Below are 27809 nucleotides of genomic sequence, written 5' to 3' on the forward strand. Positions count from 1 at the left end.
GAAGAAAACGATTTAGTTATAAAAATATGGTGCAAGATTTGTTCAAGAAACAAAATAGCTGTTTTAAGTGAATCCTCAGTTAGCGGAGCTGCGATCGATTCTTTGAAGGCGTTTACAGAGGGAACTCATGTAGTAACAAAACATCAGGTAAAAATTATATAATATAATTCGTTTTTATTCGTAGTATTTTTTTTATTTTAGATTTTTTGTTACCTCTTCACCCCCTACACACACACTAACTCCGTGGGCACGCTCCTTAATTTATTTTCGAGCCCTACTTTGGCTGAAAATACCCACCTTCTAATGCCAAATTGACTCAATTTGCCTTTTTTGCTCCCTCTTTTTCCTTACGGGCCCTTAAACATAGCTGGGGCCCAGGACAATATACCCCCTCTCTACGACCATGCCTATAGATTAGAATCATAAATTTTAATTATATATTTTTAAACTTTAATAAAGGTCGATCGTCATCTTAAAGGACGAATAAACATGACCGTCAACACTGAGGGTCCATGACCCCCACCTTATTTTTTCGAGGCCCGTTTTTTGTTGAGAAATGTAATATTTTTAAAAATTTAAGTATTGTATCCCCCCCCCAACACACACACACACACGCACATACACACTTTGAAGGTCGTGTCGACGGTCCTGATTTCTTAATTTATTTAAAAGCATTTTGCTCTAAAAACATTAGAGAAGATTGAAATCTTTATTTTTGTTAATTTTAAATCTTGATTTATAAATATCTTCAAAAATTAGCTAGAAAAAATACATTTACCAAAGAGAAAGTTAAAAAAAAAACGTATAGAAGAAAACAACTGAACGAAAGAGAAAATAAACTTATTTTAATCGACCTTATTTTAATCGACGTTACAAGCGTTTTTTTTTCTAGAGAATTCTTTTTTTAATTACGCAGGCATGTTTTTATACTTAAACAGAAAATGATCAACGAAAAAGAAAATAAACTTTTTTAATGGACATTACAAGCGTTCTTTTTTTATTTTATAGGATTATTATTATTTTTATTTACGCAGGCAAGTTTTTATATATGCTTATTACAATTTTTATCAATATACATGATAACTTATTTAGTTTTTTATTCATTGTCATTTCTGATTTTCTATAAAAACTAACGTTTTTAAATAAATATACTTACGTAACAACTTTTTTAATTATTCATTCGTCTGTAACATTAGTTAAAAACATTACAACGTTTTCAACAAAATTTGTTACATTAAAAAAAACGTTTACATTTTCTATGAACGACGTTTATAAAATAAATTATAGAATTAGTTTATAAGCGTTATAAGCGTTTATAAAATATGCATAACTTTATAAATTAAAAAAATAAATATATTATATAGGTATATTAATATATATGTATATATATTAAATATAAAATAATAAGTTAAATATAAAATAATCATGTAAGTTTTTTTTTAAGTTTCCTCATAGCTTATATACTTTTTTTTTTTGCGCATTTTTAAAATGTAAACAAAGCATTTTAACAGTAACGGTCAAGCTTTCAAAATGATTTAAAAATAAAAACTGTTTGTGTGGTCATACTAATTAGTTAAAAATCAACTGACATTATTTATTTAATTATTTAAACATACAGTCTAATGCAGAACAAACTCTGAAATTGAAATATTGAAATAAAAATATTGAAATTGAAATACAAAACAAATTCTTTCAATAAACTATAGTATGTCAGTGTAAAGCATACATATTAGTGATTAGGGTTGCTCCTAAAACAAAATTTTGAAAAAAATATCTGCTTGTGTGAATGTTCAAAATGCAAATACCATATACCATTTTAACATGTTGAAGCTTCACATAAAACATAATACTTTTTACACTTAACTTAGTTTGTTGCTGCTGTTGTTGTTGGAGTCACTGTTGTTGCTTGATTTATTTGTTGCTCATGATTAAAGTTAAGCTTATATTGTTTCCTAGCTAACTTTGCTGCTTTTTTTTCTGTCATTATTTTTTAATCTTATAAGTATTTCAAGTTTATTGAGACACTTCCTTCAGACCTTGCCATGCCGACTTTTTTTGTTTTTTCATGTCAACATGTTGGGTGATAAACATTTGTAGGAACATTTTTTTACTAGCCAGAGTTCCTATAATATTATGTTTGGTTGCAAGGCAATTTTTTATATAAAAAAACAAAAGGTTCAAAGCCATTAAACCTCATGAATTTTTTTCTCACTGCAGATCATAATTAACTCAACATTTTTAGAGCACCTGAACATTGGAGACCAGAAAAAAATATAGATTTAAAAGTAGAGTCCTGTTGGAACAGCGCACCCCTGCTTCTACCCATCTGGGTAAAGATTCAGCATATAGAGCATTGTCTGGACCACTTATGCAGCAACTTATGCACAGACGCTTTTTTTGACCTAAAAATGTATGACATAAGACTTTTACCAGCAGCATTCTTGCAGTTTCCAATTGTATAACTGATTTTTTCATTGGTACCATTATGCTTAAAAACTGTGTTTTGCTTGCCTTGATCACCAGAGAAGCTAATTATATCAAAATTCTACAAATGGTATAAGTGTTTTTGTTAATACCTGTTAAGTTGAATTGGCTTTGTAGGGCATTGAAATACTTTGCTACTATTTCTTGCATGCAACAAATCAGTTCTGAGTGATGAAACATTGCCAATGGCTCTAATGCTCACTTGTGACTTCACTAGTTTCTGAAATATTTGTACAAATCTCTAATTTGAATACCAGTGAAAACTAGATAAGATTGAATTTGGTGTTGCAAATAGTCAGTAACTCATGTTTGAACTATTGCTAATTGTTTCAGTGTATGATTTTTTCTATCCATTGTGTGCAAGTTTTTTTGGGCCATATTTTATATCAGAATAGATTTGGTAATAATTGATTTAAAATTTATACGAACAATAATATAGAGATTCATTGGTCAGTTGAGACATAATTATTAAAAGCCTGATTTGTCAAGTTTACAATTATTGTTATTCGCTCAACCCCATAAATCACTGCTTCCATTTTTAATTCATAACTTTTAACTGAAACTAGCAGACTTAATTTTGAAAAAAGACAGATGTAAAAAATTTTCCTTTCAGTTTTGTGCCCATTTTTCAAGAAAAAAAAAATTATTGCTACTATGCAAGAGTGTGTGTGTGTGTAAACATGCATACTTACACACATACATACATACATACATACATACATACATACATACATACATATATACATACATACGTACATACAATGTGTCATACATACAATGTACGCCATACATACATATAAATAAAAAAACAATAGGTAACAGCTGCATAAAATGGGATTACATTTATTTGATTATATGACAAAATGACAATTGCCGCAAATATCCAAAAAACAATTTCTATTTATTATGCAAAATATGGTAATTAATATATTTTACTATTTTGTTTAAAAATACTATACATATAATCAATAACCCTATTATTACTTCTGTATAACAAAAAAATTCAGTTACCAAAAAATATCAAAGCAAAGTTGTAAGACAAAAAAAGTGTGGATTTCCCTCAAAAATGAGAAATGTCTTCAAATGTCTCAAAGTGTGGATTTCTCTCAAAAATGAGAAATGTCTTCAAATTTAAATCTTTAAGAGACTAGTAAAATCTAATAAGAAATAGTGATTGCCAACAATCTTTAAATAATTTATGATATGAAAAATCACACCCTAATTACCAACAAAATTATAGATCCTTGTAAAATATTTCGTTTAACCCAAAAATGTCACATATTTTATTAATTCTTACTATTTTCAATTCTTTTACATTCAAGCATCTTGTAATCAATTATTTCCTGATAAGAAAAAAAGGACAACGACAAACTTATAAACATGATCAATAAAAAAATAATAATAACAACATAATAAAAATAAAGAAAAAAAGCAATAAAAAACAATACAATTTCATGAATAACTACAAACCTCAGTGTATACAATATCAGCACCATATCTTAGTGCAAGTAATCTAAAAGGTAGTGTTCCAATTCGCACCATAGGTGCCAATATAATTTTATTAGAATAAGTTAATATCATTCTTTCAATTTATTGCTGAAAGATAGTTAAATAATGTATTAACATCATAATTGATCAAATATGCTTTATGCTTTTAACGTAACTCAAATTATTTCAATGAAATATGAAATAATTCTCTATTTAAAATGATATTCAAAAAAATCACAAATGAATAAAATAAATGAACTCTACATGTACTCGAACATTAAAGAACTAATACAAGTTCACATTTTATATTTACTGAATTGATAAAAACAATTTTATATATATATATATATATATATATATATATATATATATATATATATATACACACATACATATATATACATACATACATACATACATACATACATACATACATACATACATATATATATATATATATATATATATATATATATATATATATATATATATATATATATATATATATATATATATATATATATATATAAGGGGTGTACCGGATCAAAAATTTTGAATTTCGGCCAAAACCGGATTTATTGTAATTGTTAATAAAATTCCAGTCAGAATGAGAATTATACTTATATAATTTTTTACCTTCAAGAGTGAAAGTGAAAGCCTGCACCTTAGCATTGTAGCTACAGAATATATATTTATAACCTATAATATATATAACCTATAATATATATGTAACCTATAATAAATTTCATTTAAAACTAATGCTGTTTTTATTTCTTTTAATTTTATTCATTGAAAGTTTAAATCTGCATGATATTTATATTTAAAATTATTTCTTTGTTTTCTTTTTTTTTCCATTTAGGCTAAAATTGAAATATTTACTATTATAGGCACCCTATACTTTCCTATACTTTTTAATTGTTTAAAACTTAAGTAACATTTAAAATGAGATGATTCTTAGAGACAAGTAACATTTTTGATGAAAAAAGAGCTAGTTTGTTACCCATAACTGGATAGCAACTCTTTTTGCACCACAATATTGCTAAACTTTTAGAAATCCTTACATAATTGATTACTGCAAATAAAACTATACTGTGTTTGTTAAGAATTTTGTCCTAGTTAATAATACCTAGTTAATAATAATAATACCTAGTTAATAATACTTGCCCTAATTTTACCTAAGTCTACCTATAGTTCTTCGTTGCCCTGTAGGACAATGATTTTTTGATTTTAATTTACACAGTCTGTGAGACATGTCTTAAAAAATAGGTAAATAATAAATTCCGGAATTCTGGTCTGAAAAATTGTTATTGTAATTAATTGAACATTTTTATTACATTTGTAGACAGAACAAGATAATACTGAGGGGATGATATATATATATATATATATATATATATATATATATATATATATATATATATATATATATATATATATATATATACATATATGTATATATATATGTATATATATATATATGTATATATATGTATATATATATATATATATATATATATATATATATATATATATATATATATATATATATATATATATATATATATATATATATATATATATATATAATAGCGAAAACGCTTTGTAATATTTGACCAAGGAAAAATATTAAATAACTTTTTAACTTAAAAATACTTTTAACTAAAATATTTTTAAGTTAAAAATACTTTAGTTAAATACCTAATAAAAATTAATACCTAAATAAAAAGTTTTAAATACATATTTATCAATATATTATGAATACCTAAATAATCTAATATTATATCAAGTATTATATATACTATATATTTAATTGATATTGGTAACAGTCAAGGCAAAAATATCATTAATAATAAATCCAAAATAACTGTAATTAATATATATTTAGTATATATATAATATATCACATTTTATTAAAATTATTTTTATAATTGTATTATAATATATATATCATATAATATATTATATACAGAATTTAATATTATTTATATAATAAGTATTACAATTAGATTTTTTTAAAAACATCAATACAATAAATTCATACAATAGTATTATATACAGAATTCATTATTATTTATAAAAAAGCACTACAATAAAAAAACATTAAAACATAATGATGGATCTGATCTCTGCAAAAAATCTCTCGTTCCATATGTTCAATTTAGGATACTTTGAAAAATCAAAATTGTATTGAATAAGTTCCATCAAAACCAAAGCAAGGTAATAATCACAAATTGTAACTTGTGTTTCTAATATTGAACAATCTGTAGTAAAAACACCTTCCTCAAGTAAGTGTAATTGATCATTAATTTTTTGTAGACCATACGCAATCAGTGAACCATTACCATTTTCAAGTTTAAAGTCATCTTTTGATATAGGAAATACATAACTTAATAATACATATCTGAAACAAAGTATTGTAAATATTACAAAATCAAAACATTTCTAGTTGTTTTTTTTTTATTAATTATTTAAAATATTTTTTATAAAAAATTTTATTCAGATTAAAATAATATTTTTTAATATTTTTTTTAAAATAAAAAATGCAACAAAAACTATGAGCCTAATACATTGGTTTTTTCTAACTATTTTATTTTTTTGAGAAAACTATCCATTTTATATCAATCATGTTATTTACAACACCAATTATTTGATTTACAACAAATGTGTAAAGACACATTGTTTATTTGTTGTAAATCACATAATTGGTGGATTAATAAAAAATATGTCCCATAATGGAAACTAAAGGGTTTCCATTCTGCAGTATAATGAACTATCAAAAGTAAATAGTTTTTTAACTTTCCAATGATGAAAGGTGACATTATTTTGAAAGCTCCACAAGCACCAATCTTGAAATGAAATTTCCAATATTGTTTTTAAGTTGTTTACTATTTGTGAAAGCATGAATGGAAAGAAAAGTCTAAAACTTTTCACAAGTTTTCTAATACAGCTTGGAACAAATTTTTTTCTTCAATCAAAAGAGGTAGTAAGGAAAGTTTAAAAAAAACACTTTGTTTTAATTTTTTAGAACAATTGCATTTCAAAGATTCAAACTTGATGTTTTGGAATGCAATTGTTCTAAATTCAGGGTTAAGAGAGAGTTTAAATTTAAACTCTCTCTTAACCCTGGAAACCTGGAAACACAAACCTTTATGAACAAGGCCACAGTGAAACTTGGTGGGGATTGAATATCAAAAATCAGTTAAAAAGTTATTACTTTTAGTTAAGACTAGAACATATAGCTATGCCATCAGTAATTTTCTTTTTTTTTTTTAATTTTAATTCACTCACAAGGCTGCAAGCAACCACTATTAAATTGGGAGTTAAAGAGCAAGGAAACAATTGACAGAAGACTTGAAAAGTTGTAGGTTGTATAAGTCAGGAAAATATGAAGATGGGAGAGATTCCAAATGGTTATAGTGCGGGGAAAAAAACTAGACAAATAAAAGTTTTTAGATCATACAGAGACAGAAACAGTAAAAGAATATGACTTTGCAGAACCACAAGTTAAATAAGAATATGTTTTGGTTAATGAAACTAGAGTTAATAGCTCCTTTGAGCTGTATTTGCATTTTATTGAAAGGTCAGTAATAAACAATCCAAACGAATCCAAGAAGTAAAGAAGAGGACTCAGTGAGAGGGTTGCCATTCATTAATATAGAAATACTGACAGTATTGTAATAGTTGTTTGCAGTAAATAACTGAGTTTTGTTGGATTTAAAACTTACAACCCACTGTAAGCCCCAATCTGTTATAGAAGTGAGATCAGATTCAAGATGGTTGCCTGTTCTAAGTAATCGAAAAGACAAGACTTTATATTGAGACACGAGTATAAAGTTGAATTGTCAGCAAATAGAGCCACTTGTAAGATTGCCAGATGTAAGATTGTCACAAAACTCATTATTGTAGAGAAGAAACAAAACAGGATAGAAGGTTCTTGGTGGATAGAACCTTGGGGTTCTATCCTTCGTGGACCTTCAAGGTTCTATCCTTCGTGGATAGAACCTTGGGCTTCTATCCACAAAACTTCTGGTGTATCTTGTGGTACACCAGAAGTTACTGGAAATGAAGAAGAGTGTTGGCCTTTAAGGATGAGTTTAATTAAGCAGTTAGAAAGAAATGATTTGATGATCTCAAAAATTTTTCCACATAGACCATATGAAGCAAGCTTATGGAGAAGACCCGCATCCCAAACTTTATCGAAAGCTTTAGATATGACAGGAGTATTAGCCCTAGCCTTGCCACCCCCATCTAATGCACGTACAAACTTTTAGTCACAACATTTAGGAAGTCAGCTGTAGAGCAAGAGGATCAAAAACTATATTGATTGTCTGATAGTAAAATATTTGACCCAAAATGGGATGTGAGAAATTTGTTGATCAAAGACTCAAAGACCCTTCTAATAACAGAAGACTAATCCGATGATGTCGGAGGGGTCAAAATGTTTCCCAGATTGTTTAAAAATTGGAATCATTTTCCAGCAGGCAGATTTGGTCAAGCACTTATTAAATAGTTTAGAGAGAATTAAGGAGAATTTTGGAGAATACTTTGTATGACTATGACAGGAATGTTGTCTAGACTAAAAGCTGTAGAAGAGTTTAATTGAGATAATAGGTGTATGCATATGAAACCGCTGTTTTTTCTTTGAATTAGAACGTTTGTTTTGGAGATGTTTTATTTATATTTCTTTGAATGTAATTTCCATTATTTTCTACTACTTTTTGCCAATTTTTTGGTAACTTATGAATTCCATCCCAATAGAATTTCTCAGGTTTAGAAGCTATCCAATCATCGAGCCATTTTTTGACCTCTTCATAATTCGAGAAGTGCTGATCTGCCAAGCCATGTGACATTGATCGGAATAAATAGTAATCTGATGGAGCAAGGTCTGGTGAATACGGCGGGTGGCATAAGACTTCCCACCCGATAGTTTTCAACGCTGTTTGAACAACTTTACAAACATGAGGACGAGCATTGTCATGTTGAAGAATTATTTTATCGTGTCTCTCAGCATATTCGGGTTGTTTTTCTTCTAATGCTTTTCTTAAACGGAATAATTGGAGTCTGTAAAGTGGCCCATCAATTGTTTCTTTAGGTTTTAGCAACTCATAGTATACCACACCAATCTGATCCCACCAAATAGACAGCAAAGCCTTATTTCCATGAATATTCCTCTTTGGTGTTGATTTTACAGGTGCGCCTGGGTCAACATAATGTGTTGTGCGGACTGGATTGTCAAAATAAATCCATTTTTCATCTCCAGTCACTATTCGATGCAAAAAAGACTTTCTTTCAAAACGATTCAATAACATTTCGCATGTCACTAAACGCCTTTCAATATCACATTCTTTCAATTCATGTGGAACCCATTTTCCTTCCTTTCTTATTTTACCGAGAGCTTGTAAACGTCTTGAAATTGTTGCCTGATCAACATTCAACTCTTCTGCTAATTGTTCTTGGGATTGAGCATCGTCTTCGTCCAATAAACTTTGCAATTCTGAATCTTCAAATTTTTTTGGAGGTTTACCACGTTCCTTGTTGTCAAGATCGAAATTGCCACTTTTAAATCTTCTAAACCAATCTCTGCAAGTTGTTTCAGATAAAGCATGGTCAGAATAAGCTTCTACAAGCAAACGATGACTTTCTGCAGCAGTTTTCTTTAAAATAAAATAGTGAAGTAATACTTCCCGCAAATGCATATTTGAAGGCACAAAGTTGTTCATTTTGAAAGATGTATAAAATTATCTAGATATGAATAAAATCAAATTAAAAACTATGATATTTAAAGCAAATTGAACGTAGTTTCACACACATAATCATCCATACATTAATTTTGTCTTAAAAAGAAAATTAACTTGTCTTATTTTAAACAGCGGTTTCATATGCATACACCTATTATGATTTTAGCAATGGAAGCTGGAGTGATTTGAATGTCTAACATTGGGTTAACCTGTTTAATTGGAATGGAAAGAAGAGTATAGCTATAAGATTCGAAACTCAAATTAGAAGAAAAATTCTTTGCAAATAGTTCCGCCTTATCCTTGGGAGAGGTAGTAAGATCAATCCTATGAATGAGACGGCAATTGTAACTAATAGATTTTTAACCGCAATTGTAAATTGATTTTTTGTTAAAGAAACAGTTTGTTTGATAATTTTTTTGTTGTTGTTAAAAATTAGTTATAAAAAATAAATTGTTTTAAGTTTTATCTTAAGGAATTAAATATATAAATTCCTTTTAAATATAAAAATTATTTTTCGTCATAATAGTTTAAAAAAATGCCCGATTTATTTTGATGTAAATATTTTATTAAAAAGATATTTTGTTTATTGTTAATTCAATAAGATAAAATTTTAATGACGTTCGTTCAAGTTATGAAAATAAATTATGATCACAAATATGTTATCGGCAACTGATAAATAAAAAAACTCTTTATTTGAAAACATTATTAAAAAAAGTTTACAAAATAAATAAGAAATTTTTTTTTTCATATTTGTTCATATTTGTTCATATTTGAAAAAAATGGTAAAAATGATTTTTCAAATAAGAACTAAGATTTATCATAATAAAAATAAAAATCATACAGACAGTTTTTTTTCCTCACTGTAACAAAAGTTAAAAAACTTTTGTTACAGCGAGAGAAAAAAAACTGTCTGTATGATTTTTAACGCGTTAATAAAATAACTTTAATTACAATGCGGTACTTAAAAATACGCTAGTGACGCAATATAACTTCTAACAATATAAAATATATTTGCTGAGTTGAGTTACTTTGAAAAGCGTTACGCATTTTTGTTACGCAGCGAAATCTCGGCCAGCGAAATCTTGAAAACAAGGCCTGCAACAGGGTCAGTAGTATAAGAGCCAATCCATTAAGTTTGATGAGCATTAAAGTCATCAATAATGACAATATTGGCAGAGGAGTAAAGAGAAAGGACATGGTCAGAAAAGAAAAGGACATTTGATCAGAAATTACATCTAAAAGAGTGCAGCCTTAAGTGGTTTGTAAAAACTTTTCACCTGATGCAAATTTATATATAGATTGATTAATAATCCTTAATAATTGTTTAAATTAAAAAATAAATCTAATAATAACCAAATGAATTTTTTTAAATAAGCAATTTAATAAAACAATTTTTAAAAATGTTAGAAAAATTGGATTAAACTAAAAAACTTGTTAAAAGTTTTATAGTTTAATCATTCAAATTTTTCAACAGACAAAATATTAAACCTGCATAGTGTTGATGATATCCACGAAAGTGTAGTATTGAGTTTTATTTTCATTTCAGAATTATACAAATCATTGTAGCCATATTTCTCTGCCAGATACGACAGAACAGGTTGTCTATTAAAAAAAAAGAAGTTTGAGAATTATGACAAATTGTAAAAATTATGCTGTAAAACATCATCACAGAAAACCTAATTCAAAATTGAACTAGAAAAATATATATTTTTGATTGAACAATATATATATATATATATATATATATATATATATATATATATATATATATATATATATATATATATATATATATATATATATATATATATATATATATATATATATATATATATATATATATATTTAACATTTTAAATATATTGATATTTTAGTTTATTAGGATTAAAAATTTCAACTTTACGTAACTATGTTTTTAATATTTTTAAGGTAAATTTTTGTTACGTAACTTTGTTTTTAATTTTTTTTAATGTTGTTAAGAGGAAAAAAGATTCATATACTAAAGAAAAATAGCCTAAGATTATTTTGAGTCGCCAATCTTAATGCTTTATTGAGTCAACTTTATTCCACTACTATATAAAAAAATATAAAGATATATATTGCAGTGACAGATTAAGGGAGGGGAGGAGGGAAGGGGTGATAGGGTATGCATCCTACCCCCACCAGAATCTGAAAGTCCTAAAATATCTTAGAAATGTAGGAACTTTTTTTTTCTTCTTAGTAGACGCAAATGTGATACAAAGTACAAAAATACTTCAACATAGACTCCCCCTCCATCCATCAAAAATTCCTGGATCTGTAACTGATAAAATGTATTTAAATAATTTTTGTAACTTGCTTTACATTTCTTTTTTCATATTTCATCTACAAGTTTTGTGCAACGTGCAAAACTTGTGGCTGAAATATGAATACTCTACTTCAATTAAAGTATTTTCAGTTTATTAATAGTACTTTAGTTTAAAGTAGTTAAAGTATATTTAAAGTGTTAAAAAATGTGGTTCTTGTGAATCTTTTATGTGTTAAACATTTTTTTAAAAAGTATTGATATTTTAACCACAATCATTTTGACATTTAAATCTAATATTAAAGAAAGTTAATAATTGGAGTTTAATGGGTTTTTTATTAAAAATAATTAAAAAAATGATTTTATAACTTTAATTTTTTAAACCCATACTTATAATTTATATAATAAATATTTTGACTGCACCAGTATTCAGAAACTACAAGACTGTTTAATAAAATAATTTCATAAGTGGTAAGAAAAGATGCTAAAATTTTTTTTTATAATATCATAAAATAAATTTTGCGACACTTAAAAGCATTAAACAAAAAAAATAATAATAACAAAGCCTGCTATAAATAAATAACGATACATTTTATAATACAGGTTCTAAAACTTAAACAAAAAAACAAAACATACACTCCCCATACTTCTATTTCTCCATCAATAAGGTAAGGAAAGATATTCAAAACAGGCAAAGAATCCTGATGAGAATCATCATCGACCTTGATAATCTCTATTTCACACTTAGTCTAAAAAGTAAAGTAAATAAAATATACAAGGACAAGCTAAAGTAAATCATCCGATTATTTAAGCAATCAAGTCTTGGGTCATTCCATGCCAAATGGACCAAAATTTAAAGATTTTAACATGAACCACCTCAGATTTTGGAACATGGTGGTTGGTTTATATCAATGAGAAAAGCAGTTACTGAAAATTTCAGTATAAAACCTTGTATTTCTAATTTTTCCCAAAATAAAAACTTCAGTAGTAAAAATATGTTTTGTTCATACTTTGAAGCTCTATATTTTAAAAACAAAGTTTCAGAAAACCTTCTGTTTTTTTTATTATATACAACTCAAGATTTAGTTTAGTAAAACATTGACACCAAATTTTTTAATGTTACATTTATCAAATATAAAAAGTTGATTTTTGATGAGTCAATATACAAAAATAGCTGGCCAGACCCATAAAATACAGGTCCTGGTAAGTGCTACCCAAACCAATCATTTCTATGCATATTTACTTCAATATTTTTTAGTAAACATTAAAAATATTGAAAAAAAAACTAATATGCACATTTTTTCAAATCACTTAGGGTTTCTTAGAACCTTTATTCTGTTTATTTATTTGGAAATAAAACTCTGAATTCTACATCTTCCTACTTTATGAAAGAAACCTCTTTAGTGTGCTAGATGCACAGATTTATCTAACTGGGTAAACACATAACAAAAGTACCTCTAACATAGGTGACAATTGTGCAACATCTCTCCCAGTGCTTTTCAAAATTTAAGGCTATAATAAAATTTCAACTCACATATTAAGACTAAATTATTTAAATTTATTTAGCAAAAAATAACCCAAAAAATGGGTCACAGGGAGTTATCTTAAATAAGTTAACTTTATCTGTTTGACCTTTCTTGTAGCAACTTTACTGCAATAAACTCTCAACAAAATCTTTTAATTAAGATGTTTTTAATACCAGATTTGGCAGACTATTTGATTATAACATAAATTTAGCATGCAGGACAATCAAGGAAGATAGGTGGTAGGATGAGTTAATAACTTTATTAATAATAACCTGATCTGACAAATAATAAAATTAATTGTCAGGTCAGGTGTATGGTCTTCATGATCACCCTGCTACTGGTACACATGTAACCCAGTGCAACCTGTCCGTGTCCTGCTGCCTTGTGGGATTCTCTTTCTGACAAAACCTGGAAGAAGTTTGTTTTATGTCATCAGTACTATTTAAAATCAGTCATGCCTATAGTAATATATACATATATATTTACTTTTTGTGTGTGTGTGTCTTTTATATGGTTGGAGGTGCCTTAGTTACTGTTTTAGATCACCTGTTATCTACTTTATTTGTATGTTTATGTTCTGTCTAAACCTCTGGCCCTGTGTTGATTCATCTGTAAGTTGCTATATGTATATCTGTGTTGTCTGAACCTCTGGCACGGTTTTCACGCACTCCTATGTTACTATTTGTATGTTTGTGCTGTCTGAACCTCTGGCTTGGTGTTGGTTTACTCGTAAGTTACTTTAAATATGAATGTTTGTGTTTTGTCTGTTTTGTTGCTGAACCTCTGGCGTGGTGTTTACTCACTTGTAAGTTTTTTATGTATGTGTTCTGTTTAAATGTTAAATGTTCTGTTTAAATATATAAATCTGTTTTGATGCAGTGTGAGCTCATTAACTAACTAGACACTCTAACTATAAAACCTACGCTCACCCTTATCTCTAGTATTTTGTTAAACCTAATATTTTTTCTAATGGATTTTCAAAATATCACATTTTAAGGTATTGTTTGCAGGAATTAGCTCTTTTTAATTACTCCAGGTCAGGTCAGGTTCAGGATCTTTACAATCACCCTGCCACTGGTATTATGTAACCCAATACTACCTGCCCCATGCCCTGCTGCCTTGTAGAGTGTACTTTTTTAGACATAGGCTAGGAGAAACAAACCCTGACTTACAAATTCCATGCCTTGGGGCTCTTGGTTTAGTAAATACTAGAGATAGTGTCTCAATAAAAATACTCATCTTGGGCAGATGTTAACTGCATCCAGTTACTGTCTTGTAACTGGATGCAGTTAACATCTGCCCAAGATGAGGCCTCCTAGGCAAAGACTTAGGGGTAAGCAAAATAATCATGCTAACCAGCCTCAAACCCCTTCTTCATTTATTAGGCTGGCGTAGATATAAACCTGTATGTAATTGGCATAGATGTAAAGAAAAATTCACCAGACTTGCTTGCTCTTGGTGAGACTAATTCAAATTCTGCTATTCCTTCTTCTGATCTCAGTGTTGATGGATACTATCCTTTGATTCACAAAGACTCCAATAGTCACATGCTTAGCTTGGGGGTATACATACGCATCAAATCACCTATTTGTTGTGAAATCAGGTTTGAATCCTTTGACCATTCTTTTATGTCCCTCCACTTAGCATCTCTTCACTCTATTACCTTTCTCTATATTCTTTATCGTTTTCCTTCTTCCCAAGACTGCACTCTTTTAATGAATCATGTGACATAATTCATCTGGCAATTTGAAATAACTTAGCACTCCCAAGAGCTTTAATTGTATAAGATCAACCAGGGAGCCTGCCAAAATCTTAAGGTGGATTTCCCTGACTTTTTCCTTATTTTTCCCTGATCACAGATCTCTTTCCCCTGATTGTCGACCTCTTTTTCCTGATTTTTATTTCACTTATTATGAGCTTTTCCAGACTTAAAAAAGATTGGGGAATAATACATGGAAAAATCATGTACAGTTTAAAATAAAGCATCATTATTACATTTATTAAAATATTGTTAGTATGTTGCCATTGCTACTATTGTTATTAAAATACATTTAAAACTTAAACAATGTAATATGTAAAAATGCTACATTTTTATTGACTCTAAAAACTGTTTTGATAAATAGCATTCAGAACAAAATAAATTAAATTACACAAGTAATGTAAAAGTAAAATATAAAGCTAAAATCAACATATATTTAAAAAATGAAAAATAGACATACACCAAATGGTTCAGAAAAATTAATACTGAAAGAATGATAAAAGTTTAAACAAAATTTTTATTTCTTGTTAAAAAGACTGAAAAAGTATAGCCACATGAATATTAGAAATCTTTTCAAAAATAAATAATAACTTATAAAATATACTTTTAAATATCTTATAAATAACTATATAAATTTAGATTTTACTGTACATAAATAATAATAAACTAATACTTAAAATTTCAAAGTTCTTTACTTTTCTTAAATAATAAATCAATTGTTTCATCTAATTTTTTTATCCCTTCTTTCTTCTTTTTCCTCTCTTCAAGAAAAACTTTTGCTTCAATAACATAAGTATGAGCTTTTTAAGCATCATTTGCAGGTTTCACAAGAATTGCTTCTGAATCACCTTTAAGTGTTTTTTTCTTCTGTTTTTCAGAAGAATCTTTTTAGATTGTAAGTCCTTTATGTCTATAGCAACTTACATGTCAACAACTGTAGAAAACCTATGCAACTGAAATTGAAAGAATAAACATCTTTTGGAGTGATTTCATCATTTGTTTTTTTTTAATTATTTTTAACAGTGCTGGCACCACATCCAACCTGGCTTTTTTAAATAGTTTTTTTCTTTTGTAAAATCCAATTTGCAGTGGCTATTTGCAGTTTTACATTGATCTAAAATATCAGCTATATGAACTTTGGCATTATGCCTTTTAATAGTCGAAAAGATTCTCATATAAAAATGGCATCATAGGTTTAGCATATTAATATATGGTTAAAAAGGATTACATAATATGAGCTATATGAGTTAAGAGATAAAATTTTGCAAAAATTAGAGGATCCTTAGTAGCAGATAAAACAATTTGGTAGCTCATGCACGAAAAATGCTTACTCTTTGGTAGAGATTTCCAAAACTTGCACATTTTACAAATACTCTCCCAAATATTAACAGCTCTTAAAGCCACATTTTCATCATCAACCCATCGAGTACCACAAAAAGGAAGAGGAAATTGATTACTTTCAGTCATAACAATAAAGTCTTCCCATCTGGCATGAGAATCATGGAGAAGTTTATAAAGAGCTTTTAAAATCTTTTTAATACCTCAGTCTGTTTTGATTTCCCCAGTTTTGAATGATAGATGAATCAAATGAAGACCACAAGATCCAGTCGGAATTAGTTTGTTAATGTCATTTTTGCACAATAGTTTTATAAAGCCCAATTTTCATTGGGCCATCCTTAGATATTTGAACAATTTTGGTTTTATTCAAAGATTTCAAACCCTATAAAAAATTGTGCAAAAGACCTCTACTTCGACTATTTCCAACAAAGGTTAAGTCTAGATAACAAGTACAAACACGGTTTAAAACTCTATCCCAATAATTAACAACAAGATCTAGCTGCCCCATTTGCACAACTAAGCTAAGACTTTCATCAAAAGAAACAGTATACAAGTCTGACTTATCTATATCTCTAATAAAAACTGATTGAAAATGAGGAGCTATTCCAAATTTTATATAATATGAGCACTTGTCTTTTTGAAGAGAGAACTTTCCAAACTTTCCAAAAACCTTAAACAAAATTGAAAGTCCATCACTGGAACAAAATGAAAATGATGACAAAGCATTTTTAAGTGTCCATCTCTGCATCAATAACCAAATCTGACGCAACATATGACTGAAGAGTGGAAACTTGAACTGTGTTTTCTGACAAAGTGGTTGTTACAATATGTATATTTATTTGACACATGGTAAATGTATACGTTTTTAAGTGAAGAGACAAACATTTACAATGCTTCTTTCCTGCAGAATATCTTTTTAATGCTCTCTGGCCCATATTAGACAGTTCAATTATATTTCTTGGGACAAACTCAACAATTTGCTGAGGTATTTGTATCCCCACACATTAACCAAACTTTATATTATGGTATTTGTAACCACTGATCATCAAAATATGTCAGACACCCCGTCAACAACTACATTCATGTATTCTTTAGCGAATTTGTAAAATAAAGGAGTAGATGTTTTCATCCCAATAAAGGATATGCTACTTTGGTGGTTTGCAGTCATTGTGAATATATAAAACTATTCACTTAGAGTCCTAAGTTGTGAACAATCTGCATTAGCATATAAAAAAGTAACCTTAGATAAATTACCTGCATAATCCATCCTGCTGTCTTAGTCTAGTGTGTGTGTGTGTGTGTGTGTGTGTGTGTGTGTGTGTGTGTGTGTGTGTGTGTGTGTGTGTGTGTGTGTGTGTGTGTGTGTGTGTGTGTGTGTGTGTGTGTGTGTGTGTGTGTGTGTGTGTGTGTGTATGCATATATATATATCTCTGTGTTTGCGCGTGTGTTACCTTTTTAACATACAACCAAACGAGCTTTGACTCAATATCAACCAACTTTAATAATAGTTTTGCCATATGTTAATACTATATACTTGTTGCCACTATAATTAAATAAAACACCAAAATTATATTACTATTTTCGCTAACGCGAAAGAAATTCGAGTAAAAAGTAGATCCAATGGGACAGCAATAATTGCCGTTGTTTCTTCAAAACGCGATAAACTCCAGAGACCCTGGGTAAAAAGTGAAATACCATAATTCCTTGAAGATATGAAAGTATTTAGAAAATATAATAAGATAAAATAAGAAGATGCTAAGAAGGTCAGTATTTTTATAGGTGCGGAATTTCTTTTCAATTAAGAAAGATTCGTTAAAAGAAGCCAAAGTCTTAATACAAGAACAAGTAATAGTCAGTACGAGTAATTTTACGCGGTTCGAATTTTATGTTTTTAGTAATGCTAAAAGCATTTCGTCATTGTATATAGTTAAGATGTTTTAATGAAGACCTTGGCGCAAAAACAATGTAACTCCTTTTTTTACAAATTTTCAGGAGAATGAAAAAACAGATTAACTTAGAATGTAAGAAGTAAGTAACATTCATTCAAGTTCTTAGTTAAATGGCATAAGGAGATCTCTAATCTAAATTACTTTTGCATCAACTGTTAGAGCTTTTTATAATTAGTAACATTCCGTTGAATTCTAAAAACTGACCAAAAGTGGAGTTACATCGTTTTTGCACCGAGATTTTCAATTGTTCTGTTCTTTCTTAGAAAAAAGTTTTCTTGTTACGTTAAAATCTAGACCAGCTTTTAATTGAAAGGTTACTTGCTATTTGTCGAGTGAGCATTCAGCTTATATTCTTATTTCCAAAAGTTTTTTTCAGATGCTTATATTTAATAACTTAAGATTATCATCTTGAATAAAAATTATGAAACATTTACCCAGACTTTTGTCTTGTTTAGAGTTGTGATTTAGTTCTCTAGTAGCAAGCAATTTTGGTACAGTAATTATCTCAATGTTGGCTAAATATTGTTAATATTATTTCACCAATATAAAATGTCTATATATATATATATATATATATATATATATATATATATATATATATATATATATATATATATATATATATATATATATATATATATATATAATGTAGACATTTTATATCAAAATATGTACATTTTATATTGGTGCAATAATGTTAACAACATTTAGCAACAGGACTATACTACTATAACAATAAGGAGAAAAATTAAAAAATTAAATCTTTTTTTTTTTGCGTTCAAATAAGCTTTTTAATTGAAAGACTTGGTGCTAATAGTACTGAAGTCACAAAATAAATGTTTTAAGAAAATCTACTTTGATCAGTGATATTTACAGTTCAAAATAATCAGTTCAAATGGCTGATCAAAGTAGATTTTCTCAAAACATTTATTTTATGACTTGAGTACTTTTAGCACTAAGCCCTTTAATTTGCGTACAAATAATGAGAGCAACAATGTAATGAGAACATTATGTGTACTAGCGTACAAATAATGACCTCCAAGAAATAAAACATTAAAATTAAAAAAAAAATGACTCTCTAAGGAACTCGAACCCCCATCACCTCAATCAGCTTTAAAAGACACACAGTTATTACACAGACAGCACTACGCGATTATATTGATGACGTAACAAACAAAAATCAAATTTGTAGACAAGTTATTTGATAAAAAGTTTTGGTCAAATGAAAGAAAAGATCATAAAAATCATAATTTTCTCATTCAAACTCCCTAAATTTTTTTATTTAGTAATAAAGTTTACTTCCAAAATAATTAAACTAGTTTTGTATTTTCAAACTTTCTATTAGAGTTTTTTTATTCTAAATCTGGTGGTGATGTTTTTTTTTAATATGTTTAAAAAAAAATTAAAGCTATTTGATAAAAACTTAAGAAATATCTTCCTTTTACGTTGGGTAATAATTAATAAAATAATAATCAGTTGTCTATGTTTTTATTTCTTATTTCCAATATTTTAGATAAATCTATTCTTTTTAATAGTTTTTAAGCTAAACTGCATTTCTCCTTCTTTTTAATTGCTCATCCATTAAAAAAGAACTTTCTATTTTTATAACGACTTTAATTATAAAAAACTTTACTCAATAACTCTGCTTCTAACTGCTCGTAACATTTCCTTCTTTTTGTGTTGAAACATATTTGCATTGTGTTGATACATATTTGCAACACAATAAGTTTTAAAGGTTATGGTATTGTATGCGTACAGTTTTCAACAGCTCGGTTGTGTGCGCACGGTTTTTACAGCTTAAGATAGTGCGCGCTATAATGTATTAGCATATGATTAAATATAGGGTGCTCATTTTTTGTTCCATAACGAATTTATTTTTACCCGCAAAATACTAAAAACAATCAAAACTTGCAAAAAATATACAGAACTGTTTAAAGATTTAGCATCTAGCTAAACTAAATTACAAAAAGTATAAAATATTTTTAAAAACATTACAAAACCATTATGCATGAATTTGAAAAATCCAAATTGAAATCTTTATGAAATCAATGAAGAAGCTATTACTTTATAACTTTGTCTCCTTATTCTTAGAATCTTTTAAACTGCCTTAATCCATTTTACATCAAGTGGTGACTGATCCAACAATCACACCTTTTTTAATCTTTGCATCACTTAACCAATAAAAGAGATTTTTCAACAACGTAACTTCATGAAATTCTTAATGATTTTTATTTGATGATTAATTTTAATTTGTTTTCATATAAATATAATCTTACAAAGAAGAACTTGTTAAGAAAAAAACAACACATAAATAAATACATGAATACACATTAATATTTAGATCTAAGAGATAAAAGTTTTAACTAAATATAGCATAAAATATCGGGAACGAAATTAATTATTTATTATTCGGGAAAAAAAATTCAAAAAACTCAAGTACAATTTCAATTGAAAAAATGACTTTTTTAATTTTCTTTTATAAAGAATCAAAACATTATTTAGTTAAAACAGTTTTTAAATAATATTTTATTCCAAGGATAAGCTCAACGAAATGAAAAAATCAACTAAAGTTAGTCTGTGAAAATAGTAGTAAAATAGGATAATTTTTCTATAAATTACAGTTTACATAAATTACAGTTGTTTTGTTTCAAATTGTTGAACATAAAATAAAAGTGCGTTATAAACATTGATATTTTTAGTTCATTTCTTTTAATAGATGCTTTGCTTTTTAATGCTTCTTAGATTTTTAAAACTTAACATGCTTTTGATGACAATAAATTCTTTCAAGCTATTAAATGTATTTAATTATTAGAGTATTTAATTGTTTTAATATTCAATATTTGCATATTTAATAATTGCTGAATAAAAATGGTTAAAAGAGAAATGCAACTTTGTTAAGTTGTTCTTTTTTGGAATTTTGTTACATGAATTTTTAATTTTATTTCTTCACGTAGAATTATCATCGGTGTAAACACCTAAACTATAATCTATAGAAAAGTTAGAAATTTCACTGTAAAATCATTTATTAAAGACCTCTTCCGTGTGATAACCAACCCCACCCTCGGGGTTGGTTGTCACATTATATGGGGCTGGTTGTCACATTTCTTGGTATGTTTTGATTATATTTAAAACTGGTACCAATAAATTTCGTTTATATAATACAAAGAATAAATCTGAATAATCTGGGAAAAAATAAAAAAATGTACTGAAAAAAAGGAAATACTATACCGAAAAATGATTTTTTTTTTTAATATAACACTATAAATACATTTAGTTTAAGACTATATATGTGTATAATGTGTTTTTAAAAATGATGTTTTTATAAATTGTTAGATGAAGAGCACAATTCACATATAAATTCGTGTAAGCCTGGTGTGCATTCATTGATTTAAGCCAAGTAAATTATCGTTTAACATTAAAAAAAGTGGGACACTTTTTTTCCAGATTCCATAAAGTAAACTGTTCATTTCAGAACAATAGTGTTTCTAAAATCTTTTTCAGTTTCTAAAATCTTTTTCAAGATACTAATATACTTTTATTCTTTGAGATAAATTTTTCAAAAACGTTTCAATAATGTTATTGTCTAACAATCGTGATATTGAGAAACAAACAGGCCCCTCTAAGTTCATAATAATGGAAACTTTTTTAGCATTTTCATAACTTTTATTTCACATACCATTTTTTCTAAATTATAGACCCAAGTTGATATAAAAGTTCTTCACACCAGCATATTCTGAAATTATGATTAAGCTTGTATTTTTCATTAGACCAAGGTCACAGCAAATGACATTTAGCTAGTAAGTTCTAATTTTTGTTTGATAATTTTTTCCGCACATTATTTTGTGGAATGGGTGTAGTACGTATAATATTGTTTATAATTAAATTTGAAATATTTATATAAGCCAAATCAAGATTTGTAGCTGATTGTTGAACGTGTTTTTAGGTTGTTTTTTTTTATGCTGTTGTATGCTGGGCACAATAGAAACATCAATATTTTATATATATTTTCTTTTTTTCCGTTATTAAACTTTATAATTAATAAAAACAAAGCCTCATCCAAAAAACAAGTTTTCTGGTTATATTAGCTTTATAAATGAAAAAACTCTCTAGTAACCATCGTTTCTATACAGATTAACAAATAAAACATAACTTATAATGTTCGACAGCTAATTATAGCGTTCCATTTGAAAAATAGACATGCATATATAAATTTAATCTTTGATAAATCTAGAAACTTGTATACTAAAAAAAGAGACTTTTTCACATATTTAATGGTTTAAAACTACCTTTGCATTAAATATATAAGCTATAAAATGGTATTTTATAAAAAAAAAAGGTATTAAAAATAGGTTCAAGTTTTAATATTTAGAACTGAACTCCTATAATTTGAAAACTATTTTAATTTGAACAAATTTGAGACCTCTAGAGGATTCGACTGTATTTTTTTTGTATTTTTTTCGTTTTTTTGTTTTTTTCTTTATTCAAAATAAGAGTTTCAATAAAATGAAAATGAAAAATATATATAAATAAGAGTTAAAAATTTTGTTAAATTTTTATTAAGAAAATATTTACTAGTAGCTGTTAACTAAAGTGCTAATTGTTGTCTCCAACTCCGATTGTGGTCCCCTACTCCGATTGTGGTCCCCTACTCCGATTTAACTTTAAATATATTTAGTGTATACAAGCTTGACTATACCCTACGGGCAGTTGATTTTAAAAGTTACGTTCTAAATGTATTTTAAACGTTTTTTAAACGTTTTTTAAACGTCTTTTAAACGTTCTTTACGTAAGAATGTTTAGAAGACGTTTAAAAGACATTTGAAATACATTTAGAACGTAACTTTTAAAAATAAATGCCCGCTGGGTAAGTCAAGCTATGAACGCACTTAAAATTGCTGGTAAAAAAGCTTACGTAAGAAGGTCGGAATATTCTTTGAATCTGATCTGATAGAAGATCTAAATAATCTTTGAATCATCATTCAAATGAAATATGAAGTCTTGGAAAAAATATCAAAAAAAAAATTTCCTTTATAGAAAAAGATAAGAAATGTTAAGGAAACCAAAATTCAATAACAAGTTCAAACAAAACAATAAACAAGTCTAGCGATCTGATTTTTTCACTCAAAAACTAATTTTTCTTAATGTTTTTCAAATTACGTTTTTTCTTAACGAATCTGATGAATTATAATTTTGTGTCAGCATTGTTGTTGTTGTTGTTGTTGTTATTTTTTGTCAATTTTCAGGTTCTAATTTAATAATTTAGCTGTTTACAGATTACGTGTTAAATGAATAACTATAATAAAAATAAAAATACCTGTCATAAAAAAATATAACATATTTGAGTCGTGTCATTTAAAAAAAAATAATTTTGTTTTCAAAATGTATAAGTTGATATAATAATAATTATTATAATATTTATTTATTTTTTTATCATACACATTTTTAATATACAATTTTTTCAGACAAATCGATGGTTGTCGGTTTTCCTAAGAAGTTGGATTTCGGTGATATAACTGAAAAGCGGTTTTCTTTATAGATTGCAATAATACACATGATTTTTTTTTTCAATATATACTATTTTCAGAGTACGCGGTTCTAAACATCTTTTTAAAAAAATCGTCTGAAAAATTTTTATTTAGGTTTATCTTTTAGTGAATTAAGGTAATCATTAATTTTTTAGTAAATTTTCTACATTAATATTATTATTTAAATGTTTTTATTTAAAATATGATTACTGTTACTTATTATATCTTTTATTCTTTTTCGAATATAAAGTTATCCAAATTACTTAAGTTAGGCTCATTTCTTCTACCGTTTTATTTATAACTATTTTGCTTAAACATTCATATGTGTATGTGTTCATGTTGTTTTAATCTACAAACTGCTTTAACTACTAACTTTATAAAAATTTAATATATTGTATTTAGTAATTTGTTATGACATTTTTATACCTTAATTAGTTATTTGTTATGATATTTTTATATATTAATCTTAATAAAAACACATTCGCATACTAAAAATTGCAAAAAGTATACGCTTTCAAACCGTAATAGAGTTTTAAGTTTCAAGTTTATTATAGCCGTCGACGTCACTTTAGCGTTATATTAATTGCAAAACCTACAAAGAACCCGGTCTTTTAATGAGTGATGCAAAAATATATTATAGAAGTGCAAAGTAGATTTTCTATTGATTCTGTTGATCTTAGACATTTAACTAATAAAATAAAATTAATTACTATCTATCATAGTAATATAAAGTTTCTCGTAAATTTGTTTTATACTGTTTTCTAAAGTAAAAGTAATTTAAGGTACAAGCAAAAAACGAATTGAAAATTGGTATTATATACAAATATACAACATATGAATTTGATATCTTTCTTTCTATCTATCCATCTATATTTATATATATATCTATATCTATATCTTTATATATCTATATATATATATATATATATATATATATATATATATATATATATATATATATATATATATATATATATATATATATATATATATATACACACACACACACACACATATATATATACATATATATATATATATATATATATATATATATATATATATATATATATATATATATATATATATATATATATATATATATATATATATATATATGAGAAAGAGAGAGAGAGAAAGAGAGAGTGAGAGAAATAGATATAGATATACATAGAGAGACAATAGTAACAGTGAATTATTGCTTTATATATTTTAGAACCGTTAACCATGAAGATGACAAATAGATAGCATACATCAGATAGCATAAACAAAGACTATGAGTGCATATTTAAAGCAACGCTCATTTCGTAAACTCCATAAATTAGAAGATATTATAGAAAACTTAAAAAAATCTAGAAATGATCTTGAAAAGTCTAAGCGAGCTAAACTTGATTTGCAACAGGACAGTAACCATCAACTTTTAGAGATACAAAAACAACAACAATATATTGAGTTTAAAAGACAACAAATAATCGAGTTCAATGAAATAAATGATCAACGTTTTAAACAATCGCTTCAATACGATAAACAAGTAGACAACCAACGTTATCTTGAAAGAAAAAATAACGTAGTTAATTCAATAGCATATTCTGTAACTCAGAGTGATGAACATTTTCAGCTCGCTTCTCAGGTTTTAAAACGTTATGATACTAGACATTTGAAAGATACATTGTTTTTAGGCAGAGTACCATTTAGTTGTAGTAATCAATTAAACTCGTTAATTGCTCCTATCAAAAACGGCAGAAAAGTAATCCAACAATCTATCTTAGAAGATAAAATTTCTGAAACTAAATGTGAAAAATGCAATAAAAGATTTTTTCGCAGAAGTCAACTCGTACGACACATTTCAAATCACGTGGTGCACGAGTGCACCAGATGCAATTCTCTTTTTTATTGTGTTAGAAAGTTCAAAAGACATATAGCAACACATGAAAGTTGGCCTTGTGAATTTTGCAACGAAGTCTTTTATGAGGCTTCTGCATGGTACAAACACCGTGCAGCCCACACAATGGTGGGATGCGCAAGCTGTAACACTATTTTCTACAATAAAAATACCCTTTTGAAGCATAAAATGGAACATATGATTTATTTATGTCCGTTATGTTATGGAGTTTTTGAAAACATAAATGAATGGTCTAACCATAGAGTTTACAACGATAAACCTTGCGGTAGTAGCATATTTTCTCCAAATATAATATGTAAAGTATGTCGGAACACTTTTCATAAACAAGATACGTTTTTAAACCACGGGTGTAAGTTTTATTCAGAACCGTTTCGAAAAAAAAGTCGGTGTGTTTTCTCAAAAGAAAATATTTCCGATCTAATTGGTTTTGAAAAAGCAAAAATGTGCTGAAGCATTGATCTTTAGCGGCAATTCTCTTTTAGCGGAACAATTTTTGTATAGCAGAACCTTGAGCGCTTTCAAACTTTCATATTCAAGACAAACCCAGATTAATATTCAAACGGAAAATTATAAGTATTTACTAATTGTATATACTCGTCATTTAGTTTAACTTACAAATTAAACTCTTTTTTAATTTCCATTTGTTTTATTTTACAATAATCATTAATATGAATTTCAAAAAAAAGTTATTAAGTCTCCAGTTATTTTCCAGTAACTTTCCAGTTATATATATATATATATATATATATATATATATATATATATATATATATATATATATATATATAATCACACAAAAAATACAACTTTTGCATTTACAATACCTAAAGAAAGTTAAAAAAGAAAGTTCCTCGTGTGATATGTACCTGTTGGCGTTGATTTAAAAAAAAGTTATTTGTAAAATAAGTTGGAACAAGTCCGAGCTTATATTTGAGCATAAATAAAATATTTGGGCTTATGTTAATTTGATAGATATTTCATTCATTCAAGTTTTTAGGTAAAGGATCGTCATGAGTGAATTTATTTTTATCATAATTCAATCTTGATGCATGTTTCTGGTGAATATATCGAGAATTTAGTTTATGATCTATTTGTACTAGCATATGTTAGATAAGTTGATAAAAGAAAGTTAATTTTTAGATTCTCTTTGAAAAGCGAAAGTTTAACTTTTTTGAGCATCCGGATATCCTTTTATTTTTTTCTATTTATTGTATTTATATGAGCTTTTCAAGAAATTTTTTCGTCAATAATTATCCAAAAAAGTTAAACTATTTCATTTTTTTTAATGTTTGTTCTATCAATTTTTAGTAATAGTAGCATGTATGGTATATTATTTTTATGGTGGTTGAAACAAGATTTTTTTTTGTTTTTTCTGTATTTAATAAGAATTTATTTACTTTGAACCAGATGTTTTCAAGGTCATTGTTTACAGATTCATAGAGGATGTCTCTCTTGGGGGTGTGTCGTATATATTTTTTGCCCACTAGAGAAGAAAAAAAAGGTGGGATGGCAGTACTGACGGGGGAGGGGGATGGGGGGATGGCGGTACTGTAGCACTGGGGCCCGGAAATAAAGAGGGCCCCAGTGGTAGTAACCGGAAAAATAGTAAATCCGAGTAAAATATTATTGTTTTAAATTAAAAATAAATGTGAAAAGAAAAGAAAAACTTTTAAACCAAAAACATTGTCTAAAATTAAAAAGTAGAAAACAAACAGGCATTTAAACAATTCAGGTACCGTAATTTTGGGTAACTTTGCACAACCGTGGGTAACATTGCCCAACTAAAGCAAAGATATTTTATTTTCTAGCAGTTAA

General features: G+C 27.2%; 3 protein-coding genes across 3 annotated transcripts in view; 1 reads left to right on the forward strand and 2 right to left on the reverse strand.

The window, feature by feature from the left end:
• LOC100203367 (tRNA-dihydrouridine(20) synthase [NAD(P)+]-like) overlaps positions 1–4094 on the reverse strand; it is a 22422-nt gene extending 18328 nt beyond the window's left edge. The window contains exons 1-2 of the mRNA XM_065793514.1: positions 3955–4094; positions 3782–3827 (exon numbers count right to left, since the gene is read on the reverse strand). Coding sequence (XP_065649586.1) covers positions 3782–3827; positions 3955–4065 — 157 coding nt within the window. The 5' untranslated portion in view covers positions 4066–4094. The remainder of the gene's footprint in view (positions 1–3781; positions 3828–3954) is intronic.
• Positions 4095–6029: 1935 nt separating this feature from the next.
• Positions 6030–18231, reverse strand: LOC124809215 (uncharacterized). Its single transcript, XM_065793515.1, has 4 exons — positions 18069–18231; positions 12631–12743; positions 11199–11312; positions 6030–6373 (listed from the first exon to the last, which is right to left on the reverse strand). Exons 1-4 carry the CDS (start codon positions 18132–18134, stop codon positions 6073–6075), a joined length of 594 nt encoding a protein of 197 aa, XP_065649587.1. The 5' UTR covers positions 18135–18231; the 3' UTR covers positions 6030–6072.
• A 5912-nt stretch (positions 18232–24143) lies between these two features.
• Positions 24144–26494, forward strand: LOC100205454 (zinc finger protein Xfin). The gene is made up of 2 exons (XM_065793516.1): positions 24144–24227; positions 25308–26494. Exon 2 carries the CDS (start codon positions 25368–25370, stop codon positions 26442–26444), a length of 1077 nt encoding a protein of 358 aa, XP_065649588.1. The 5' UTR covers positions 24144–24227; positions 25308–25367; the 3' UTR covers positions 26445–26494.
• Positions 26495–27809: the final 1315 nt, after the last annotated feature.

Source organism: Hydra vulgaris, chromosome 03, assembly GCF_038396675.1.
Source record: "Hydra vulgaris chromosome 03, alternate assembly HydraT2T_AEP".
NCBI lineage: Eukaryota > Metazoa > Cnidaria > Hydrozoa > Anthoathecata > Hydridae > Hydra > Hydra vulgaris.

Excerpts from the sequence above, each read along its gene's own strand:
- LOC124809215 (XM_065793515.1), bottom strand. The coding sequence starts at position 18,134 with ATGGCAAAACTATTATTAAAGTTGGTTGATATTGAGTCAAAGCTCGTT. Across the intron at positions 12,744-18,068 it reads TTTGGTTGTATGTTAAAAAG|ACTAAGTGTGAAATAGAGAT; the intron begins GTAACACACGCG and ends TTTACTTTTTAG. Across the intron at positions 11,313-12,630 it reads GAAATAGAAGTATGGGGAGT|ACAACCTGTTCTGTCGTATC; the intron begins GTATGTTTTGTT and ends TTTTTTTAATAG.
- LOC100205454 (XM_065793516.1), top strand. The coding sequence starts at position 25,368 with ATGAGTGCATATTTAAAGCAACGCTCATTTCGTAAACTCCATAAATTA.